General features: G+C 40.6%; 1 protein-coding gene across 9 annotated transcripts in view; it reads left to right on the top strand.

Moving 5' to 3' along the window:
* The first annotated feature begins 7,965 nt into the window (after nucleotides 1-7,965).
* NEK4 (NIMA related kinase 4) overlaps nucleotides 7,966-22,758 on the top strand; it is a 47,678-nt gene continuing 32,885 nt past the window's right edge. For 5 of the 9 annotated variants that reach the window (XM_053600138.1, XM_053600135.1, XM_053600132.1 and 2 more), the window contains exons 1-6: nucleotides 7,966-8,217; nucleotides 10,385-10,687; nucleotides 13,978-14,175; nucleotides 14,368-14,475; nucleotides 16,477-16,631; nucleotides 18,922-19,063. In XM_053600138.1, the coding sequence (XP_053456113.1) occupies nucleotides 8,125-8,217; nucleotides 10,385-10,687; nucleotides 13,978-14,175; nucleotides 14,368-14,475; nucleotides 16,477-16,631; nucleotides 18,922-19,063 (999 nt within the window). In that variant the 5' untranslated portion in view covers nucleotides 7,966-8,124. Of the gene's footprint in view, nucleotides 8,218-8,566; nucleotides 8,704-10,384; nucleotides 10,688-12,257; nucleotides 12,331-13,977; nucleotides 14,176-14,367; nucleotides 14,476-16,476; nucleotides 16,632-18,921; nucleotides 19,064-22,758 lie in introns of those variants that run through there. The other 4 variants (XM_053600136.1, XM_053600134.1, XM_053600137.1 and 1 more) reach the window with 3 other exon arrangements.

Raw genomic sequence — 22,758 nt, 5'->3', positions numbered from 1 at the left:
AGGTTGAACACCACTGAAGCCTTTTTATTGTCTGATAAAGATAGAGACAGAGATTCGAATTCAGTTTTCTCAGTCTCCACAAAGCCCAAGCCTATCATGTAATGACAGAGGAGCAGAGTTGAAGACCTCAGAGGGAAGAGTCCCCGGAGACCCCTCTCATGCCTACAGTTTCTTAATTTTTATGTCCAAACATAGGACACAATCCATAGCAAGCTAGACAGACAAGGTCCCTGGTCAGTCCAGTCCGTGGCCTGGGGCAGGATATGCTGGCTGCAGTGACCCTAGTACGATGAGGGGGCCCAGAGGCCTCACTGATCTCTGTTTGCTTGTCCTGGACTTTGTCTCACAGACCAGCTTCTGGGAAAAGGTTTATTATCCTTAGCCCAGGGTGACCTTCTGGCCTATTTCTGCCCTTTGTGAAATATGAAATGGATTGGCATGAAAATGGTACATTTGGGGTTCTGTTTATTTTGTGGACCAGGGCCTGTGGTATATTGGGAGCAACACGAGGCACTTGGGACACCACCATGATGAACTGTGGGTGCCTTGCTGTTTTCTGGGAGCTGATGCCTTGAGAAAGGAGAGTCAGACATGTCAAGTGGAGCCCAGTGAATCCCAGGGAGGGGTGGGAACTGAAGAGGAGCTTAAAGGAAGAGCGGCAGAAATTTGGAGGGGTGGGGCTGACCTCCCACAGGGATCAGAAGGGTCCTGGGGCAGGTGTCTGTAAAGAACAGCAGCACTTGGGAAGCAGAAGATGGGAAGGGAGGGAAAGAAAAGCAGACAGGGAAGTGGGACATGTACTTGGGGAAGGGGACAGCATCTGGGTGATGAGAACCAGAGTTCATGAAGAGGGTGGGGAGGAAGGCTGGGAAGAGGCTGGGGACCAGCTGGTGCAGGTCTGAAAGTGGCCAGTCTTTTGGGCAGGAAGAACTAAAGATATTTTGAGCAGGAGTGTGGCAAGGTCAAGACTGGGCTGTTGAAAGATGCCTAGCACCAAGGCTGGTCCACAGAAGGAGGTGGAAACATATTTGTATTGGGGAGAGCTAAAAGTGACTAGTGCCTGACATACTTCTCAGCATCTTTTGTATCCTAATTCACTTACCGTTCACAACTACCCCTGAGAGGGAGAGAGAGAGAGAGAGACTGTTATTTTCTCCATGTCATAGATGAAGAAGAAAAGTTGGTTCATCCTGTGGATATGAAAGGTGGGCAAGGGGGTGGACAGATAGCAGCCACGGTCTCTGAGAATTGAGCCTGGGGCCCTGGGAGGGTGGGTGAGCCACTGGAGTCAGCAGGTGAGCACATGGGCTCAAGCCTTCTCTGAGCCCCACCCACACAGCCAGCCACCTGCTTGACATGCCCAGAAGCCCTCAATCTAGTACATCCAAACTGAACTCCTACTTCTGTCACCCCCTCCATGAAGCCCACTATCAAGCCTGGTCTTCCCCTTGTTGCTGTGCAGTCCAGTGAAGGCCACAACCATTCAGCTGGCCACCCAAACCAGAAAGTCGGAGGCATCCTGCATGCCTCCCTCTTGTAGACCCCCTTCCTATACTTTCCACTCCATAAGTATCTCTCTGATCCATTCACTCCTTTCCTAGTCCCCAAGCACTGCAAGTCTATGCCATACACCTCTCTTATCTGGATGGCTGGTCCCCTATTCCACTGTTCCTACAGTCCACTCTCCAGGCAGCAGCCAGAGTCATTTCAAAGGACCAGTCTGCTCAGGACTTTTCCTGTCTAACACACTTGCAGGTGCTAAGTTGTCTTGGTCTTGCTCCCCCGTCCATCTTACTTAACCCACAGCCCTCTAGGCCTCCCAGTATCAACCATAGACACTTCTTCCAGATCCATGTAGGCAGGTGCTTTTTCACTCACTCATTCATCAGCCCCCAATTCCTTCATTCACATCTGCTTGTTTAGGGTGAGGAAGGCAGTGTGGAGGTAAAGTCGCAAAATTAGTCCATCACTCCCCAGGCAATTGAAGCAATATCAAAAATACACTACTGGGACCTGATCAAACTAAAAAGCTTCTGCACAGCCAAGAACATAGTAAGTAAAGCAAGCAGACAGCCCTCAGAATGGGAGAAAATATTTGCAGGTTATACCTCCGATAAAGGTCTAATAACCAGAATCCACAGAGAACTCAAACGTATTAGCAAGAAAAGAACATGTGATCCCATCTCAGGGTGGGCAAGGGACTTGAAGAGAAACTTCTCTAAAAAAGACAGAAGCACAATCTACAAACACATGAAAAAAAGCTCATCATCCTTAATTATCAGAGAAATGCAAATCCAAACAACTTTGAGATATCACCTAACCCCAGTAAGTCACATAACAAAATCCCAAAACCAGAGATGTTGGCGTGGATGTGGAGAAAAGGGCACACTTCTACACTGCTGGTGGGAATGCACACTAATACGTTCCTTCTGGAAGGATGTTTGGAGAATACTTAGAGACCTAAAAATAGACCTGCCATTCGATCCTATAATTCCTTTACTAGGTTTATACACAGAAGACCAAAAATCACAATATAACAAAAAAATCTGTACCAGAATGTTTATTGCAGCCCAATTCATAATTGCTAAGTTATGGAAGAAGCCCAAGTGCCCATCGACCCACGAATGGACTAGCAAATGGTACATGTATACCACGGAATATTATGCAGCCTTAAAGAAAGATGGCGACTTTACCTCTTTCATGTTTACATGGATGGAGCTGGAACATATTCTTCTTAGCAAAGTATCTCAGGAATGGAAGAAAAAGTATCCAATGTATTCAGCCCTACTATGAAGCTAAATTATAGCTTTCATATGAAGGCTATAACCCAACTATAGCACAAGACTATGGGGAAAGGGCCAAGGAATGGGAAGGGAGGGGGGAGGTTAGGGTGGAGTGAAGGTAATGGGTGGGGCCACACCTACCGTGCATCTTAGAGTGGGTACAGGCGAAACTTACTAAAGGCAGAATACAACTGTCTACATACAATAACTAAGAAAATGCCATGAAGGCTACATTGAACAGTTTGATGAGAATATTTCAGATTGTATATGAAACCAGCACATTGTACCCCTTGATTGCACTAATGTGCACAGCTATGATTTAACAATAAAAAAATTAGTCCATCAACAGGTGAATGGATAAACAAATTGTGATATATTCATGCAATTATAATACTATTCAGCAATAAAAATAAATTACTGAAACATGCAGCAACACAGATGAATTTTACAGACATTATGCTGAGTGAAAGAATCAGATGCAAAGGAGTATGATGTATACTTCCAGCTACTAGGGAAAAACTACTCGACACTAATCTATGGTGAAAAAGATCAGAACAGTAGTTGCCTCTGGGAGGGCACTGGAGATTAACTGGGTAGGGGCATGAATGAATATTGTACAGTGATAGTGAAACTCTATGTTATAAATCCTCAACAGGGGCAATGTTGTCTTAAATGGGGCAAAAGTTGGTCCTTGGAGGGGCAAAAAAATCTTAATTATTACAATGGTTGTGGTCCTCCAAAGGACCACAGTACATAAACATATTTACAGTGTGTCTGTGTCACTATGTAGTTCATGGGGAATGAGTGATAAGAAAAAACTGCCTAAGAAGTCTCCCTAGAGGGGTAATAACAAAATAAAGGTTGAAAACACTGCTTTACATCTTTTTTGAAACTTCGAAAAAAAATTTTAGACCTTTTTTTATTGTGGTAAAATACACAAAACATAATATTTACTGTTTAACCACTTTTTTTTTTTTTGGTAGAGACAGAGTCTCACTTTACTGCCCTCGGTAGAGTGCCGTGGCATCACACGGCTCACAGCAACCACCAGCTCTTGGGCTTATGTGAGTCTCTTGCCTCAGCCTCCCGAGCAGCTGGGATTACAGGCACCCACCACAACGCCCGGCTATTTTTTTGTTGTTGCAGTTTGGCCGGGGCTGGGTTTGAACCCACCACCCTCAGCATATGGGGCCGGTGCCCTACTCACTGAGCCACAGGCGCCGCCCTAACCACTTTTTTTTTAATTGTCGGGGATTCATTGAGGGTACAATAAGCCAGGTTACACTGATCGCCTTTGGTAGGTAAAGTCCTTCTTGCAATCATGTCTTGCCCCCAGAAGGTGTGGCAAGCACCAAGGCCCCGCTCCCCTCCCTCCTTCCCTCTCTCTGCTTTTCCTTCCCCCTGCCCATAACCTTAATTGTCATTAATTGTCCTCATATCAAAATTGAGTACATAGGATTCATGCTTCTCCATTCTTGTGATGCTTTACTGAGAATATGTTTAACCACTTTTAACTTCTTAGTTAGTGGCTTAAATACATACACATTGTTGTGCAACCATAATCACCATTTTCCCCAGGTGAAACTCTGTACCCATTAACCACTAACTTCCAATTGCCCTTCTCCCCCTCCCCTTGGCAACCACCATTCTACTCTCTGTTTCTATGAGTTTTCCTATTCTAACTACCTCACATATTTGTCTTTTGCGACTGTGTTGTTTCATTTAGAATAATGTTCTCAATGTTCATGCCATAGCATGTGTCAGAATCACTTTCCTTTTTAAGACTGAATAATATTACATCATACTTATATGTAGGTCACTATGAAAGTTTTGAGATAGACTGTGGTAGGTCTAATGCTTCACTTCCAAGAAACATAGTTGACAGCATCCTTTCTGATTCATGGATGCAAATTTCTTTTCTTTTTTTCTTTTTTTTTTTTTTGGCCAGGGCTGGGTTTGAACCCACCACCTCCGGTATATGGGGCTGGCGTCCTACTCCTTTGAGCCACAGGTGCCGCCCAGTGCAAATTTCAACATGCTGGGCTTACTAGTATTACTGGGAGGGCTTCATTTATTTATTACGTTCTTGGGGATTTTACATTTCTTGATTTTTGTGTAACTTTCATAATAACCCACATATATCACAGTCTGTTTATCCATTCATCTAGTGATGGATACCCAGGTAGTTTCTACCTTTTGGCTATTATGTATAGTGCTGCTATGAAGACAGATTTACAAATATCTGTTTGAGTCCCTGCTTTCAATTCTTTTAGGTATGTGCTCAGAAGTGAATTTGCTGGATCATGTGGTAATTCTATTTTTAACTGGTTTTTTGGAGACAGAGTCTCATTCAGTCATCCTTGGTGGAGTGCCATGACATCATAACTCACAGCAACCTCAAACTTTTTGGCTCAACCAATCCTCTTGCCTCAGCCTCCCAAGTAGCTGGAGCTACAGGCACCCATCATAATGCCTGGCTAATTTTTCTATTTTTAGTAGAGACAGGGGTCTCACTGTTGCTCAGGCTGGTCTTGAACTCCTGAGCACAAGCAGTCCTTCTTCCTCAGACTCCCAGAGTGCTAGGATTACAGGTTCGACCTACCATATCGGGCCTATGTTTATTTTTTTGAGGAATTACAATACTGTTTTTCATGGCAAGTTAAATCATTTTATATCCCCATTAACAATGCACAAGGACTCAAATTTCTCCACATCCTTGATCGATATCTTAATAGGATATTTGGGTGTACAAAATTTTAAAAATTATCTAAAGGGTACATTTAAGATTTGCACATTCTCACTCAATGGAGATTTTTGTCCCCACAAAAAAATCAAACAAAAACAATCATAAATAAATATTGAACTCTAGTCAATGATATTGCTAAAAATAAGCAAGGTTGGGCATTAGTTAAAGCAATGAAAACAGATTTTATTCAGAAACAACTGACAGTAGAGGAAAAAAGCTGAGATCCATTCTGATTGGTGTAGAGGTGACTGGGTTTTTCAAAGGGAGAATGAGGGAGAGGAGAAGAAGAGCTAAGGGGGCTCAGGTAGAGTCAGGGACAGCAGCCTTTCTGATTCACCCACTTTTCAACTTGCTAGGCTTACTAGTGTTGCTGGGAGGACTTTCTTCATTTCTTTTGGCAACTTTAAGCTTTCTTAGGCAAGTGTTTTTATTTGTTTATTTTTAATTTTTCTTATAGAATGGATTTATTTTAGCTTTAGATTAATATAAGGGTACATTCAATTAGGCCCACTGTCTGTGTTTGTTAGATAAAGTCCAAATTGTAGTTGAGCCCTTCACCCAGGGGTTATGTCAGGCAGGCGTTTTTAAATTGGGCCTTGAGCTGTTAGAAGCCATGCTAGAGTTTGGCCAAGTCTCCTAGTGCAGTGGTTTGGACGGTCGTTATGTGCTGAGAGTTCCTTGCATTTCTCAATAAGTAGGCTAAAGCTTTTGAGCAAGTCTCTCTCTTTTTTTTTTTTTTTTTTTTTTTCAGTTTTTGGCCAGGGCTGGGTTTGAACCCATCACCTATGGCATATGGGGCCGGCGCCCTACTCCTTTGAGCCACAGGCACCACCCTAAAGCTTTTAGGGATGAAGTGTAATGGTATCTTCAGTTTACTTTGAAGTGAATCAAAAAATAAGGTGGACTGTTTGACGGTCAGGCACATGGTAAAACAAAATACAGGGTGTCCTGAAAGTCGCCCCTAAAGTTGTTATGGGGCGAGATAAGGACCACTGACTCAAATTAGAAGTTCAAAACGGAGTCTTTTATTTATTTATTTATTATTTTTGTAGAGACAGAGTCTCACTTCATCGCCCTCAGTAGAGTGCTGTCGCTTCACAGCTCACAGCAACCTCCAGCTCTTGGGCCCAGGCCATTCTCCTGCCTCAGTCTCCCGAGTAGCTGGGAAAACAGGCGCCCGCCACAATGCCCGACTACTTTTTTGTTGCAGTTTGGCCGGAGCCGGGTTTGAACCTGCCACCCTTGGTATATGGGGCCGGCACCCTACCCACTGAGCCACAGGCACTGCCCAAAACGGAGTCTTTTATTGACCACCGGGCTGTCTCAGCAAAGTCTGATGCAGACTAAGTGAGAGAGCATTGAGGGGTCTGAAGTTGGGGTTTTTCTAGTCTGAAAGTTGGCAAAGGGCCAAACAGGTAGGCTGAAAGTTAGCAATTAGAAGCAAAAAGAAAGTTGGCAAAAGAATCAAAAAGCAAGCACAGGGTCACGATGACCCCTTTTTTCAGAAGCAAACCTTGCAATTTAGCGGTTTAGTCAATAGGTAACATAAAGGGCTGTTAGATAACAATAAGGTAACATAATGCAGATCTAGCAACTAATGGATAAGTAAAATAATTTGTCACAGCACTTAGCTCCTTAACTCTTATTATGACAGTACTTGGCCCATTTGTTCTTATCTTGTCCTATTCTGCCCATCTAAGAGTAGGACCATTTAAGAGTAACGGTGTCTGTCATCATTTCAGAGTTATGGTATTCTCATCTTTTTGTCCCTTCATCTTTTATCCTACACAGCCCTCCCATTGCTGGCAGGCATATCCATCTTATGGGGGAGATGAGGCTGCTGGCACCCATCTCAAAGTCACCATGCACAGGGAAAATGAGAAATTGTAGCTAAAGGTACCTTTATTTATAAAATAATCATTACAAAATTTGACCAAGAGGTGGTCAACACGTAGTGAATATTTTGTAAATATTTTGTAAAATTCTGTAATGAAGATTTTTGTAAATAAAGATCCATGAGCTACAATTTCCCATTCTCCCTATGTATGGCGACTTTAAGGACACCCTGTATAGCAAATGATACTGGTAGCCTCTGTAGTCAGTCACCCTCTCATTAGAATGCAAGTTCCAGGAGGGCAGGAACTTTGTCGCCTGCCGAGGCTGTCAATAAATATTTATAGAATGAAAAAACGACACAAGTGCAGAGGACCAGTAAAGGCACGATAATCCACAGCTGCCCACTGTTTAGACTGCCAGCAGCGGGCCGCTGAGGCAGAGGGTGCACGCGCAGGGCCCGGCGGAGTCGCTCTGGCCGCCCGGAGTCTCGGCTCTATGGCAGGTTCTCCCGCCGCGCCGGGTGGCTGACGGCGGAACCGCTCTGGCCGCTCCTAGCGTCTGCTCTATGGCCCGTCCTCCGGGGGCGCCGGAGCATGCGTAGACAACCCGGCCTAATCGCTATGGCAGCGGCGTCTCTGTGGGCCGGGCCTTCGCTCTCCGCCTACGGCAGGGCCACCTCTCTGGCATGAGCGGGCCCTCCCGCCGCGGCCCGCTGCTCTACCCACTGCTGCATCCCAGCTGTGGGCCAGTGCTGGGAACATGCCCCTGGCCGCGTACTGCTACCTGCGGGTCGTGGGCAGAGGCAGCTATGGGGAGGTGACGCTCGTGAAGCACCGGCGGGACGGCAGACAGGTCAGCGGGACTGGGGCCCAGCAAAGGGTGGGGAGCCGGCAGGGGTGCCCCGAGGGCACCATCCGGAGGACTAGCTCGGGACTGATCTGAAGGGGCCCATCTCGGATGGCACTTCCTCAGGGCCAACTTCCCTGTTATACGTGCCCCAAATTTCCTTTACTTCTCCCTTGTAGTAGTCATTGATGTTTTTGATCTACATACCTCTCTCCCACCCCTTACAATTCCACGAGAGCAGGGATCATGCATTCTCAGAGCCCAGCACAGAGCCTGGCAATCATTACTCCTTGAATGAAGGCCCCCAAATGTCTCGTCTCTAAACTGCTGGACTCACTTAAAAGTCACCTCATTATCTTTCTTCCAGACCTTTACACACATCTTCACCTCCCCCACTGCAGTGAGGAACACCACCAGCCTGCCAGTTGCCCAAGATGGACATCTGGGAGTCATTTTTAAGCCTCACCTCCATCCTCATAGCAAATGTTACTGGTAGAGTATATTCATTTGTCACTAAGCCAGCAGGCCTCCTTTCCGTCTCCACTAGTACCACGCCAACCCAGCACACCATTATCTCTACCTAAAGTACGGCAAAGGCTTCCCAGCTGTTTCTGCCTCTTGATTCACTCTGCTCCAGTCCATCTCTTTAATTGCAGTCTCAGTGACCTTTCAAAATTTTGGTCTAATATTGACTCTTCTCCTTTGCTTGAAGCACTTTTTATCCTATTACCCTCAGGATAATGAACCAACTCTTCAACATGGTTTATTGATACGTATGTTACATATAATGTATTGTACAAACTGGGTGCAGCTTTGAAACTGAAAGGAGGCATTATTAGTTACACCAGGACAATCAATCAGACTTCCCCAGGCAAGCCAAGGGATGATGTACCCGCTAAGCATAGGGCCCTCTCTCTTCTTTGACTCAGGTGCTGGTCACTCTGCCTGGGACATGAGCTCAGGCATGAGAGATTTATTCAGTAGGCACTGGGGAATCATTAGATTTTTGAACTGAGGGTGAGAATAAGAGACTAGCTATAAGAATAGCTCTCACATATGAGCAGTAGTTTACATGTCACAAAGAACATTTTAATATGTGTTTTGTTGAAGAAATGAATTACATGGTCTTTGAATTGATTGAGAGTATTAGAAGATATTGACTTTTTTGGGAGACAGAGTCTCACTCTGTCACCCTGGGTAGAGTGCCATGGTGTCATAGCTCACAGCAACCTCAAATCCTGGGTTTAAGCAATCCTCTTCCCTCAGCCTCCCAGGTAGCTGCACTACCGGCACCCTCCATAACACCCAGGTAGTTTTTCTATTTTTAGTAAAGACAGGATCCTATTCTTGCTCAGCCTGGGCATGGACTCCTGACCCACCTAGAATGCTAGGATTATAGGTGTGAGCCACCACACTTGGCCATGACTTTTTTTTTTAATTGGAAATAATTTTGTATGTTCAGGATAAGGTTTTTCTTTCTTTCATTTTTTTCTTTTCTTTCTTTTTTTTTTTTTTGAGATAAAGTCTTGCCAGGTTAGAGTACAGTGGCATCGTCATAGCTCAGGAAATTATGCCTCAGCCTCCTAAGTAGCTGGGACTTTAGGCATGTGGCACTATGCCTGGCTAACTTTAAAAGAAAAATTTGTAGACATGGGGTCTCACTGTGTTGCCCAGGATGGTCTTGAACTCCTAACCTTAAGCAATCCTCCTGCCTTGACCTCCCAGAGTCCTGGGATTACAGGCATGTGCCACTGTGCCCAACCAGTGATTTTTAATCTTATTGTGCTATGGATCCCTTTTGAGAATCTGATGTACTCGATGGATTTTGTCTACAGATGTATAGTCAAGTCATGTACATTTATAGGGGGAACTTAGAGAGAGGGTAAGGAATTTCCAACACAGATTTTATGATTGATTCAATGGTATATTCTTTTGAACTCATTTTTTTGGCCAGATGGAAAGGATAAATTTTTGTGACCCCACACGGCTGTAAGTCTACCCTGTAAAAAGTATCATTAGTAATAGCAAATATTCTCCCCCAATTTTGTGCTTTGTGAAAAGCAACATCAGTAGATTGTCTGACAGGCTCCCAAGGGTTGGTTTTGAGGACATTTGTAAGAGTCGTCGAAGCTGTATGTTTATTTCACATTGTAAATACATGTTTTCTTTGCAGTACGTCATCAAAAAACTGAACCTCCGAAAAGCCTCTAGCCGAGAGCGGCGAGCTGCTGAACAGGAAGCCCAGCTCTTATCTCAGCTAAAGCATCCCAACATTGTCACCTACAAGGAGTCCTGGGAGGGAGGAGATGGTCTGCTGTACATTGTCATGGGCTTCTGCGAAGGAGGTGATCTGTACCAGAAGCTCAAGGAGCAGAAAGGGCAGCTTCTGCCTGAGAGTCAAGTGGTAGAGTGGTTTGTACAGATTGCCATGGCGTTGCAGGTACCGTCTAGACTCCCAGCATCTGATTGCTCCAAGGTAGCAGGAAGATGGCAGGTGTATTTTAGGAAATTTTTTCCTTAAATACTTACATCTAAAAAATGTATTTTTTTTAGAATTAATTTATGAAGTAGACCCCATTCCTTTTGTTACAGCATCAGAATATTTCTGAGTGAGTGATATTTATTTTAAAATAGGCATGAGTTTCATGTCTAATTGCAGGAGAAGCTAGTTCTTTATTCATTTAATATTTATGACAAAGTCAATTGTAAGTGCCCTGACTTGACCAAGAGCAAAGAGTGACAATGGTCACTGTGTCATGCTGAAAGATGCCTGGGCTAATTAATATGCCTACACTGTGGTGATTTGGGCTGTCACCATGAGTGGAAACGCAAAAGAAGTTTGTGTTTTAATATACACATACTCAAAAGTGAGACTGTTTATGAAATACCATTTTGGAATTGAGAAATCCAGAATTAAATGACTTTGTTTAAATTCTAAGATATGCTCTTTAAATAAAAATGTTTCTGTTATAATTGAAAATATTGGCTGTTGGCGGGTGTTGTGTCCGTTGCAGTCCATTGAGGGCAGTGGGCATGCTCCCTCATAGTGTGGCTATGTGGCTGAGGGGGACAGGTGGCTGCTGTGGCCTGGGAGCAGGGGTGGGGAGGTGCCTATTGTCTAAGGCTGGGGCTGGCAGAGTGCTTATAATTTCACATATTTTTGTTGAACTTGTAAAAGAGATTCTTGGAAGATGGATTAATGAGAATTAGCATTCTGCGAAAAGTTTCAAATTGGAGAATATTGAATTTTCACCCTAGTCCAGCAACTCTGCTGCTCACTTAAATATAGATAAATGAAGACCCTGTCTGGAAAGACACCTGGCCAGTGGTCCAGAACTAATGCAGACTGTGCTGGAGTATCTGCAAACATGATGAAGAAGAGGATGTCCCACAAAAAACATCAGAGCAGTGTGGGGCCAAGCACACTGGTTTCCCAGCCCCAGTGGAACCCTGTAGGCTGCAGGATTCAACATGGTTGGAAAGAGAGGAATGGCTCTGTTACCCAGTGGAAAGACCAGGTGCCTGTAAATCTTTCTTTGTATCTTCCAAAATATAGATTTGACTGTGTTTGTAGACTAGAACTTAATGAAGATGGAAGAGTTTCTGCACTTGAAGTCCTAATAGAGTTGCAATATCTCAAATCAGTGATATACACTTGGTGAACACAAAAATTGGTAAAGCTGCAGAACACATGTTTGAGACAGAGGAGGGCTCTAAAGATGAGTGAAGGGGAATGGTCTAAGCATGTGCACCTGTCATGAACACGTGATTTTACATTACCTACAAGAAAGACACTGGAGGTCTGACAAGTTCACAAACTCATCCTAGAAAAAGTGCTACATCATTCATTGCTGAATATAACTAAGGTTACCTTCGAAGTACTCCCCTTGGGAAGCTATACACCAATGCCAAACCTAGTCTACTTTTCAAAGCAATTTTGAAATTTTTTCTGGAATGGCCATCAAAGTTGTTATTATATTATCCTTTATGTCCTGAAGGTCATCAAAATGTTTTCCTTTCAATATTTCTTTTATTTTCAGATACAGAAAAAAGTCTGTGTTCTGACTCTCAGTTAAAAAAAGCAAAAAGAAAGAAAAGAGTCACTAGGAGCCAGATCAGGTAATAGAGAAAGTGTTCCAATATAGTTATTTGTTTACTGGCTGAAAACTCTCTCACAGACAGTGCCATGTGAGCTGGTGCATTGTTATGATGCAAGAGCCATGAGTTGGCTGGGTATGGTGGCTCACGCCTCTAATCCTAGCACTCAGGGAGGCAAAGGTGGGAGGATCACTTGAGTTCAGGAGTTTGAGACTAGTCTGAGCAAAAGCGAGTCCCTGTGTCTACTAAACAGAAAAATTAGCTGGGCATCATGGTGAGTGCCTGTAGTCCTAGCTACTTGGGAGACTGAAGCAAGAGGATTACTTGAACCTAGGAGTTTGAGGTTGCTATGAGCAAGGCTGATACCATAGCACTCTAGCACTCTAGCCTGGGCAACAGAGTGAGACTCTGTCTCAAAAACCAAACCAAACCAAACAAACCAAAAACCCCATGAGTTCCTGGCCAAGATTTTTAGTTAAGATTGTCCTGTTTCTCTATTGATGTTTAGTTATTCTGCTATACTTCTCACAGTCAGCCAATGATTTTGACTCACAATGCAATGAATTTTTGCAATATTTTCATCGGTTCTTCTCATTACTGGTTGCCCTTACCTCTCTCCATTAGTAACACTTTCTCTCCCCTCAGAAAAATGTTTAATCCATTTGTACACTGCCATTTTCTTCATGGCATTGTCACGATAAACTTGGACTAACATTTCCCTGTTTTCACTTCCACTGTTGCAAAGATAATAAATTTATGAATGTTTGTACATTGCTCTAATTTAAGCTCCAACATTCTTGTGATGGTACATAAAAACAAGCAACAACAATAATGAATGCTACTTAGCAAGATGACACCATACATTGACACAAACACAACTGTGAGACACTTAGATACCAAGGTTTGAAACCGTACCAAGTTGTTTGTACAGTGCTGCCAATGTAAGCACATCATGGCAAGTTCACAAATTTGTTAGACCTCCAACCAGCTCTTAGATGATTACGAAGAAGGAGACCTTCACATTATGCCTGACTCCAGTGATTCACCTCCAGCAGAAAGGGAAACAGAAGTTGTGGACAGCCTAGTAGGCAAAGAAGTGGAATATGCTAAAGAAGATGGCTCAAAAAAGACTAGCATGGTCATTGATCAGGTAGAAGCCAAGCCCTCCGTCTATGTCATCAAGTTTGATGATGGTTTTCATATTTATGTCTACAATTTGGTGAAAACATTCTAGATGTTATCATGAACTCTGCCAAATTTGTGGAATTATTAAATGTATAATTTGTAGGCATAACAAAAAGAAAATATTAAGCTGAGAACTTCATGGGTCCAAGAGGAATGTGTATTTGACTTCATGTGAGTTATCCTACCTTCAGTGGGAGTTTATAAGCATATTTTAAAACTAGATGCATGTAATGCTAAAATGGCATAATTGTCAAAAGTTTCAAGGAACAGTTTTTATGGGTACTGGGTAAATTAATACATGTAAATTGGTTTTCTTTAAGAGTTGTAAGAGTTTTTATTTAGAGATTATAAAACGATAATGTTTTGGTAGGTAGGTAACTAAATCTCTTTAACTCATGCAATTGCTGATGGTATTTAAGAAACCAAGAATAAATAAATAAATAAGTATATTTATATTTGATAAAATTTTATTTCTCTCCTTAGTATTTACATGAAAAACACATCCTTCATCGGGATCTGAAAACTCAGAATGTCTTCCTAACAAGAACAAACATCATCAAAGTGGGTGACCTGGGAATTGCCCGAGTATTAGAGAATCACTGTGACATGGCTAGCACCCTCATTGGCACACCTTACTACATGAGTCCTGAATTGTTCTCAAACAAGCCCTATAACTATAAGGTAGGATTGGGCTGTGTATGCTGATTTGCCTTGTCTCTGGAAAAGTATTTATAATTTCAGGACCTTTCAGAAGAGTTAAATCAGAATAGTTATCTATGAATTGGTTTAAGGAAAATACCTTCTTTTCTTAAAGGGAGAAGCATGTAAATAAACTATTCTGACTTTTAACTGTTTACTGTTCTACTTTTTTAGTCTGATGTTTGGGCTCTGGGATGCTGTGTCTATGAAATGGCCACCCTCAAGCATGCTTTTAATGCAAAAGACATGAATTCTTTAGTTTATCGGATTATTGAAGGAAAGGTAAGGAATAATCTAGAACTAATTGAGCAAGGTTTATATAATGCAGCTTTGTAGATAGCTACTGGCAAAATCATTGATGATTTTGATAAGTCAGTGAATAATTATTGATGATGGATGGATAGTTAATGGTGGGGTGGGCATGGTGGCTCATTCCTGTAATCTTAGCACTCTGGGAGGTGGGTGGATTACTTGAGCTCAGGAGTTTGGAGTAGCCTGAACAAGAGCGGGATCCCCATCTCTACTAAAAATAGAAAAACTAGCTGTGGCTGCGCTGTGTAGTCCCAGCTACTTGGGAGGCTGAGGCAAGAGGATCTCTTGAGCCCAAGAGTTTAAGGTTGTTATGAGCTATGATGCCATGGCACTCTACCTAAGGGAAACAGAGTGAGACTCTGTCTCAAAAATAATAATAATAATAATAATAAAAAGAATGGTGTGTCCCTTCTGGTGGGGAAGGTCAAAAACTAAAGGAGAAAGGATTGGTCATTTCTTTTTTTTTTTTGCAGTTTTTGGCCGGGGTCAGGTTTGAACCCGCCACCTCTGGTACATGGGGCTGGTGTCCTTCTCCTTGAGCCACAGGCACCACCCAATCCGTCATTTCTTAACATTAATCTATAAAGGGGCTTTAATGGCTTGAAATAATTGGGTTTTTGAAAACTTCTCCCTGTATCCAAAGGATATACAGGTGCCCTGGGAGGTTGTAAGTATCTTCTCCCAAGGAGCTTATGGTTAGATGAGTTCCATTTAAAACGTGTCCACTCTGTTTTGAACTTGTTCCCATGATAATCATAATCATCAGTAGCTAGTTAGAACTATAGAAAGTATCTTGTCTGATATGGATGCCAGACTGACTCATTTTATATGTTAGTTCCATGAAGCTAGTTGCCCTCGACAGTGTCGAGCTTCCACATATTATTAAGTTTTAAGGCCATAAATCACCTATTGATTTTTAAATTATCCCAAAACTCATTTAATTTTTTAATTTGGAAAACATCAAGAACCACATTTAAAAAGCAATATTTGCCCATAATTCTACTTGAAATCAAACTGAAAGGAGTGAAATCCCCTCCACACCTTTTTTTTTTTGAGACAGAGTCTTACTTTGTCACCCTTGGTAGAGTGCCGTGGCGTGGCGTCATAGCTCATAGTAACCTCAAACTCTTGGGCTTAAGCCGTTCTCTTGCCTCAGCCTCCCAAGTATCTGGGACTACAGGCGCCCGCCATAGTGTCTGGCCATTTTTTAGAGATGGGGTTTTGCTCTTGCTCAGGCTGGTCTTAAACCTGTGAGCTCAGCAATCCACCCATCTCAGCCTCCCAAGTGTTGGGATTATAGGTGTGAGCCACTGCGCCTGGCCTCCCCTCTCTTTTTGTCTACTTCTATGCTCTGGAGATAGTCAACACTAGTAATCAGGTGTATGGACTTCCTAGCTTTTTTCTGTCTTTACACAGACATAACTCTGGGTTTATACATACGTACACACATCTGCACAGATACTTAAAAAAAAGAAACAGAAATGGAATCAGTGTAGTACATTATATATGAGGGCATCTTTCCAGGTTGGAATATGTAAGTCTTTTATTTTTTAAGCAGCTGCCTAATATTATATAGGAAGGTTGTACCATAATTTATTCTACAAGTTCCCTATGGATGAACATTTAAGTTGTTTCCAGTTATTACTACTGTAAGAACAATACTGCATTGTACATCCTGGTATATAAATCTTCAGCAACTCATACTCTTATTTCTGAAGGAGAGAAATATGCCCTCAAATGGGACTACTGAGTTGAAGGATATATACTTTTATAGTCTTACAACTTGTTATTATAACCAGGGCATCAGAAAACTTTCTCTAGACTAATATACTGGTCATTTTCTGCCTATTTAGATATATGACTTTAAATAAATATTAGCAAATGGTAGGAAACCTAATATTTATTTAAACCAGCTTTTACTTTGTCTCATAAGACCATTAGTCATAATTGCAGTATTATTTTTCTTTGTAGCTGCCACCAATGCCAAGAGATTATAGCCCAGAGCTGGCAGAACTGATAAAAACAATGTTGAGCAAAAGGCCTGAAGAAAGACCCTCTGTGAGGAGCATTCTGAGACAGCCTTATATAAAGCGTCAAATCTCCATCTTTTTGGAGGCCACAAAGGCGTAAGATACTTCCCTTGCAAATAGCTGGGCTAAATAGATGGAATATAAAAGGGTAGCTTCTGTAATTTTCATATGCATGAATTTATGGTGAGTTTTTATAAACATGAAATAAAATTGCATGATTAAAATATGTAAAGGAGACAAATTTTACCCTTAGAGTTTTTTGGCTAGGCCAGTTTTATGTGACAAGGGATCCCTAATAAGGAAATGAAGTAGCAAAGAAGAAGTAGCAAATTGTAAATGCTTTTATGCTAGATTGAATGAAGAGAAGTATTTGTGGAAAAGTAACTAAACTATGTGGCAAGACTAAAGGATGATAGAATTATTTTAATGGGCCTGTTCGTCATAATTCTCTCAGTCTCAATTCTCCATTCTCTTTTTTAATTTTTTTTTTTTTTTTTTTGAGACAGGGTCTTACTTTATTACCTTGGCTGAAGTTCAGTGGTGCAGTCACAGCTTGCTGTAGCCTCAAACTCCTTGGCTGAAGCAATCCTCCTGCCTCAGCCTCCCAAGTAGCCAGGACTATAGGTGTATGCCACTACAGCTGACCAGCTTTTTTTTTTTTTATATATATTTGTAGAAACAAGATCTTGCTGTATTGCCCAGGCTGGTTTTGAACTCTTGCCTCAAGTAATCATCCTGCCTCAGTCTCCCAAAGTCCTAGGATTACGGCATAAGCCACTGTGCCTGGCCACAGCTCTGTTACTTTTTTTGTGGTATAGAGAAGCCATATACCATATGGAGGTTTTATCTCCTGCTGTCAGGAAGGAAAAGGGGAGGATCACAGTGCTCTTCTTGAATCCATTTTTTAAAGAGCCTTTACCTCAAAATGGCATATTTTGGGGTAAAGTATCCAAAGTAGCATATTTTAGGGTAGCATATACTGCCATCCTTCAAATAGACATTTAGTTTGCGTAATTGCTAAAAGCAGAATGCTAGAGAATCATTTAGAGAGCCACTATACCATTCCTCAAAGGGATTCCAAGATATATAGAGTCTCTTTTAAAGGGGGATATGTTTTAGACAACCTTTAGGTTGTCTGAGAAACCTATTACATTATTTACTATGTAAAATAATAGTACCATCTGAAAATTGTGCTCAAATTTCTGAGAGCTTTCATAAGGTTCCGTCTTCATTTAATAACTTCTCAAGAGAATTCCTTTCTTTGATTTGCAGGTTCTGTCTTCATCAGACAGGTGTTCCAGGCTGGACAAGACTGTCATGATGTCTTTGGCTACTTCTCCTGCCTTGGGTTATGTTAAATAGGAAAAATGTTGGAGAGGCCTAGGGGATAAAGAAGGGCCATCTTTTTGTTCACATTCTCTATACCTTGCCACTGCCAGGGGTCCTCAAACTTTTTAAACAGGGGGCCAGTTCACTGTCCCTCAGACCATTGGAGGGCCGGACTATAGTTTAAAAAAAAAAAAAACTATGAACAAATTCCTATGCACACTACACATATCTTATTTTGAAGTAAAGAAAACAAAATGGGAACAAATACAATCACACCACCTCATGTGGCCCGCGGGCCTTAGTTTGAGAACCCCTGAATATAGACCTTTGGCCTTCTACTGTGCTGGTTACCACGGTCCCCTTGAATTCTCTAGAGGTTTACCCAGTTTTAGAAATGATACTCTAAAATAGTTGGGAATATTATTCTCGTATACATTTATTCTGCAAGTCAGTACTGAGTATATCAGCTCAATCATTTTACTCTCAAACTTTGCTAAGAAGTTGTGGTATTATTACAAACATGTGAAACTTGAAAATGAAACTTAATCCTGTTCCATATGTGAGGCAATTTCCAAATAGCATATTTATTTTAGAATAACTTTAGATTAAGAGATAAATTGGAAAGATGGTATGGAGAGTTCCTTTATCCCTTTCACCTAATTTCTTCTGTGATTAACATCTTACATTACCATGGTACATTGTCAAAACTAAAAAACCAACATTGGAACATTACAAAACTCCAGACTTTATTTGGTTTTCACCAATTTTTCCTCCAATTTTTTTTTCTATTCCAGGTTCCAGTCCAGGATGCCACATTGTATTTTATCTTTTGGTCTATGATAATTTATAATGTTCTTTGCTTTTTATGGCCTTGATTATTCAAAGACTACTGGTTGGGTGTTCTGTAGACACTCCCTAGGTTTTTAGAAGACTGTTCTCTATAAATGGTGCAGTTCTATAAGGGAATGTAAAATTACATACATTTCCACATACACATAAAAACCCTTAATCTCGAATATATTGTTAATAATTCTTCTTTCTTTTCTTCTTCATAAAGGAAAACCTCTAAAAATAACATTAAAAATGGTGATTCTAAATCCAAGCCTGTTGCTACAGTGGTTTCTGGAAAGGCAGAATCAAACCACGAAGTAATCCACCCCCAAATACACTCCTCTGAGGGCTTCAAGACATATATAATGGTATGTTTCTTTTTAAAGGATACATGTTTTGAAATTATACTTTAAAAAGTAGGCAAGTTGGAAGGCACCTGTGGCTCAGTGAGTATGGCGCCAGCCCCATATACCGAAGGTGGCAGGTTCAAACCTGGCCCTGGCCAAACTGCAAGCAAAAAAAAAAAAAAAAAGTAGGCAAGTTAAGTAAATTATTTAATGTGAAATTGAAATGATTATGCTTTACTAGAGAGTATTGTGCAATTCCTTATTGTAAAGTACAAATACAGGTTAAGGTAGATTCATTTAGCCACTTTAATCAAAGTGGGCTGTCAAACTGTTCTTTATTTTAAGAAATTTTTACATGAAATTTGTATAACATAAAATTAACTATGTTAAGGTGAATAAATTGTATTTAGTACATTCATAATGTTGCACAACCATCATCTCTGTCTAGTTCCAAAACATTTTTATTACCCTAAAGGAAAACCCTTACCCATTAAGCAGTCACTCCCCATGTTTTCCTCCACTCAGCCCCTGACAACCACCAGGGTTTTCTGTTTTTGTGAATTTACCTATCCTGGATATTTCATATAAATGGAATCAATATATGTGACCTTTTGTGTCTGGTTGCTTTCACTTAGCATGTTTTCAAGGGTCATCCATGTAGCATGTATCTGTATTTCATTTCTTCTTAGGTCTGACTGATATTCTATTATATGGCTATGCCACAATTTGTCCATTCATCCATTGGTGGACATTTGGGTTGTTTTCACCTTTTAGCTATTACTATGAACATTTGCATACAAGCATTTGAGTACCTGTTTTCAGTTCTTTTGGGTATAAACCTATGAGTGGAATTGCTGGGTCAAATGGTAATTTTATATTTAACTTCTTGATTAACTGCCATACTGTTTTCTACAGTGGCTGTGCCATTTTACATTCCCATAAATGATGCACAAGGGTTCCAGTTTCTCTACATCCTTACTGATACTCACTTTGTTTTCGTGATTCAGTATCCCCTAGGTGTGAAGTGGAATCTCAGTATAGTTTGATTTGCATTGCTCTAAAGACTATGTAATGATATAGAGCATCTTTTTACATGCTTGTTGGCCATTTATATGTCTTTTTTAAAGAAATGTCTATTAAGGCTTTTGCTCATTTATTATTACTTTTTTGTCTTTTTGGTGTTATAAGTGTTCTTTCTATGTTCCAGGTATTAAACCCTTATCAAATATGTGACTTGAAAATATTTTCTCCATCCTATAGGTTGTCTTCACTTTATTTTTAATATGTATATTTTAATTTTTAAATATATAATACTATTTTAGTATTTTCTTTTTTTGGAGACAGAGTCTCACTATGTCACCCTAGGTAGAGTGCTCTGGTTGTCACATCTCACAGTAACCTCAAACTCTTAGGCTTAACGATTCTCTTGCCTCACCCTCCCAGGTAGCTGAGACTACAGGTGCCCGCTATGATACCTGGATATTTTTTTGTTATAGTTGTCATTGTTTAGCAGGCCTGGGCTGGGTCCAAATCCTCCAGCTCTGGCGTGTGTGGCCAGTGCCATAACCACTGAGCTACAGGCATGAAGTATTTTCTTAATATATATTTCTTATTTTCTATATATTTCTCAGCTTCCTAAGTATATAAAACTATAGGTGCACACCACCGTGCCTGGCTAATTTTTAAATTTTTAGGTTGAGATGGGCTTGCCCAAGCTGAAACTTGGGTGTCAAGTGATTCTCCCACTTTAGCCTTCCGAAGTGCTAAGATTATAAGTTGTAAGAGTTCTTTCTATGTTCCCAGTATTAGACCCTTATCAGATAATATGACTTCAAGATATTTTCTCCATTCTATAGGTTGTCCTCACATTCTTTTAAAAAATATTTTAATTGCCAGGCATGGTGGCTCACACCTGTAATCCTAGCACTCTGAGAGGCCCAGGCAGGTGGATTGTTCATGAGTTCAAGACCAGCCTGAGCCAGAGCAAGACCTTATCTCTAAAAATAACCAGGCACCTGTAGTCCCAGCTTCTTGGGAGGCTGAGTGAAGAGAATTGCTTATGCCCAAGAGTTTGAGGTTGCTGTGAGCTATGATGCCATGACACTGTACCAAGGGTGACGAAGTGAAACTCTGTCTCAAAAAAAAATTTTTTTAATATACATGGTGTCCATAAAGTTTGTGTGCAGTTTAAAACAGCACACGAACATTATGGCCACCCTTTATATTTTCTTAAGGGTGTTTTTTTTTATGTTTTTATTTCTTTTTTAAAATTTTATTTTTACTTTCTTGAAAATGTCGTTTCTTGAAATGTCATTTGCAAAAAGTTTCTCATTTTGATGAAGTCCAGTTTATTGATTTTTTTTGTTGCTGTTGTTGCTTGTATTTTTGATGTCTTATCTAAGAATCCCTTTCCAAATCCAATATCTGGAAGGTTTATGCCTGTGTTTTCTTCTAACCGTTGTATAGTTTTAACTCTTTTAAGTTGTTGATCCATTTTTTTATTTTTAAATTTTTTATTGTGGTAAAATACACATCAGAAGTATGAGTTCTTCAGCTCTGTTTTTCTTTTTCAAGATTAGGCTATTTGTGATTTCTCGAGATTCCATATGAATTTTAGGGTGGATTTTTCTGTTTCTGCAAAAAAAAGTCATTGCAATTTTGATAAGGATCGCATTGAATCTATAGATTGCTCTGGGTATTATTGTTAATCTCAACAATATTAAGTCTTATCCATGAATGTGAATGTATTTCCATTTATTTATGTGGGCTTTAATTTCTTTCAGCAATGTTTTATAGTTTTCATTATATATGTCTTTCACTTTTTTGTTAATTCATACATCTTTTATTCTTTTTGATGCTATTGTAAATGGAATTGTTTTTATCATTTACTTTTCAGGTTGTTCATGGTTAGTGTATAAAATGAAACTGAGGCAGGGCATGGTGCCTCATGCTTGTAATCCCAATGCGTTGGGAAGCAGAGGCAAGAGAATTGCTTAAGGCCAGGAGTTGAGACCAGCTTGGGCAACTGAGTGAGAGCTCATCTCTGCAAAAAATTAAAAAAATTAGCTCATCAGTCATGGTGGTATGTGCCTGTAGTCCTAGCTACTCGGGGGGCTGAGGCAGGAGAATTAGTTAGCTCAGGAGTTTGAGGCTACACTGAGCTGTGATTGTGTCATTGTACTCAAGCCTGGCCAACAGAGTAAAACCCTGTCTCTTAAAAAACAACCACAGCAAAAAAAAAAACAAAAAACCCTGATTTTTGTGTGTTGACTATGCCTCTTGCTACTTTGCTAAATTCTTTTTATTGGTTCCAACAGTTTTTTTGTTTAGAATCTTTAGGGTTTTCTATATATAAGATCATATCATCTGGAAATAGTAATTTTACTCCTTCCTTTTTAATTTTGATTTCTTTTTATTACATAATTGCTCTGGCTAGACCTTCCTATGCTATATTGAATAGAAGTGGCAAAAGTGAGCATCCTTGCTTTGTTTCTGATCTTGGAGGAAAAACTTTCACTCTTTCACCATTAAGTATGATATTCACTGTGAGTGTTTCATATATGACTTTTGTCCTGTTGAAATAGTTTTGTTCTATTCTAAGACCTTTGGATTTTTTTTTTTTTTATCATTAAAGGAAGTTGAATTTTGTCAAAAATGTTTTCTGTATTGATTGGGGGATTGTTTGTTTTTTTTCCTTCATTCTGTTCATGTGGTCT

The sequence above is a fragment of the Nycticebus coucang genome, chromosome 8 (assembly GCF_027406575.1).
Source record: "Nycticebus coucang isolate mNycCou1 chromosome 8, mNycCou1.pri, whole genome shotgun sequence".
In the NCBI taxonomy this organism is placed as follows: domain Eukaryota; kingdom Metazoa; phylum Chordata; class Mammalia; order Primates; family Lorisidae; genus Nycticebus; species Nycticebus coucang.
The sequence above is the reverse complement of the archived record's forward strand: the minus strand, read 5'-3'. Positions and strand labels throughout refer to the sequence as shown.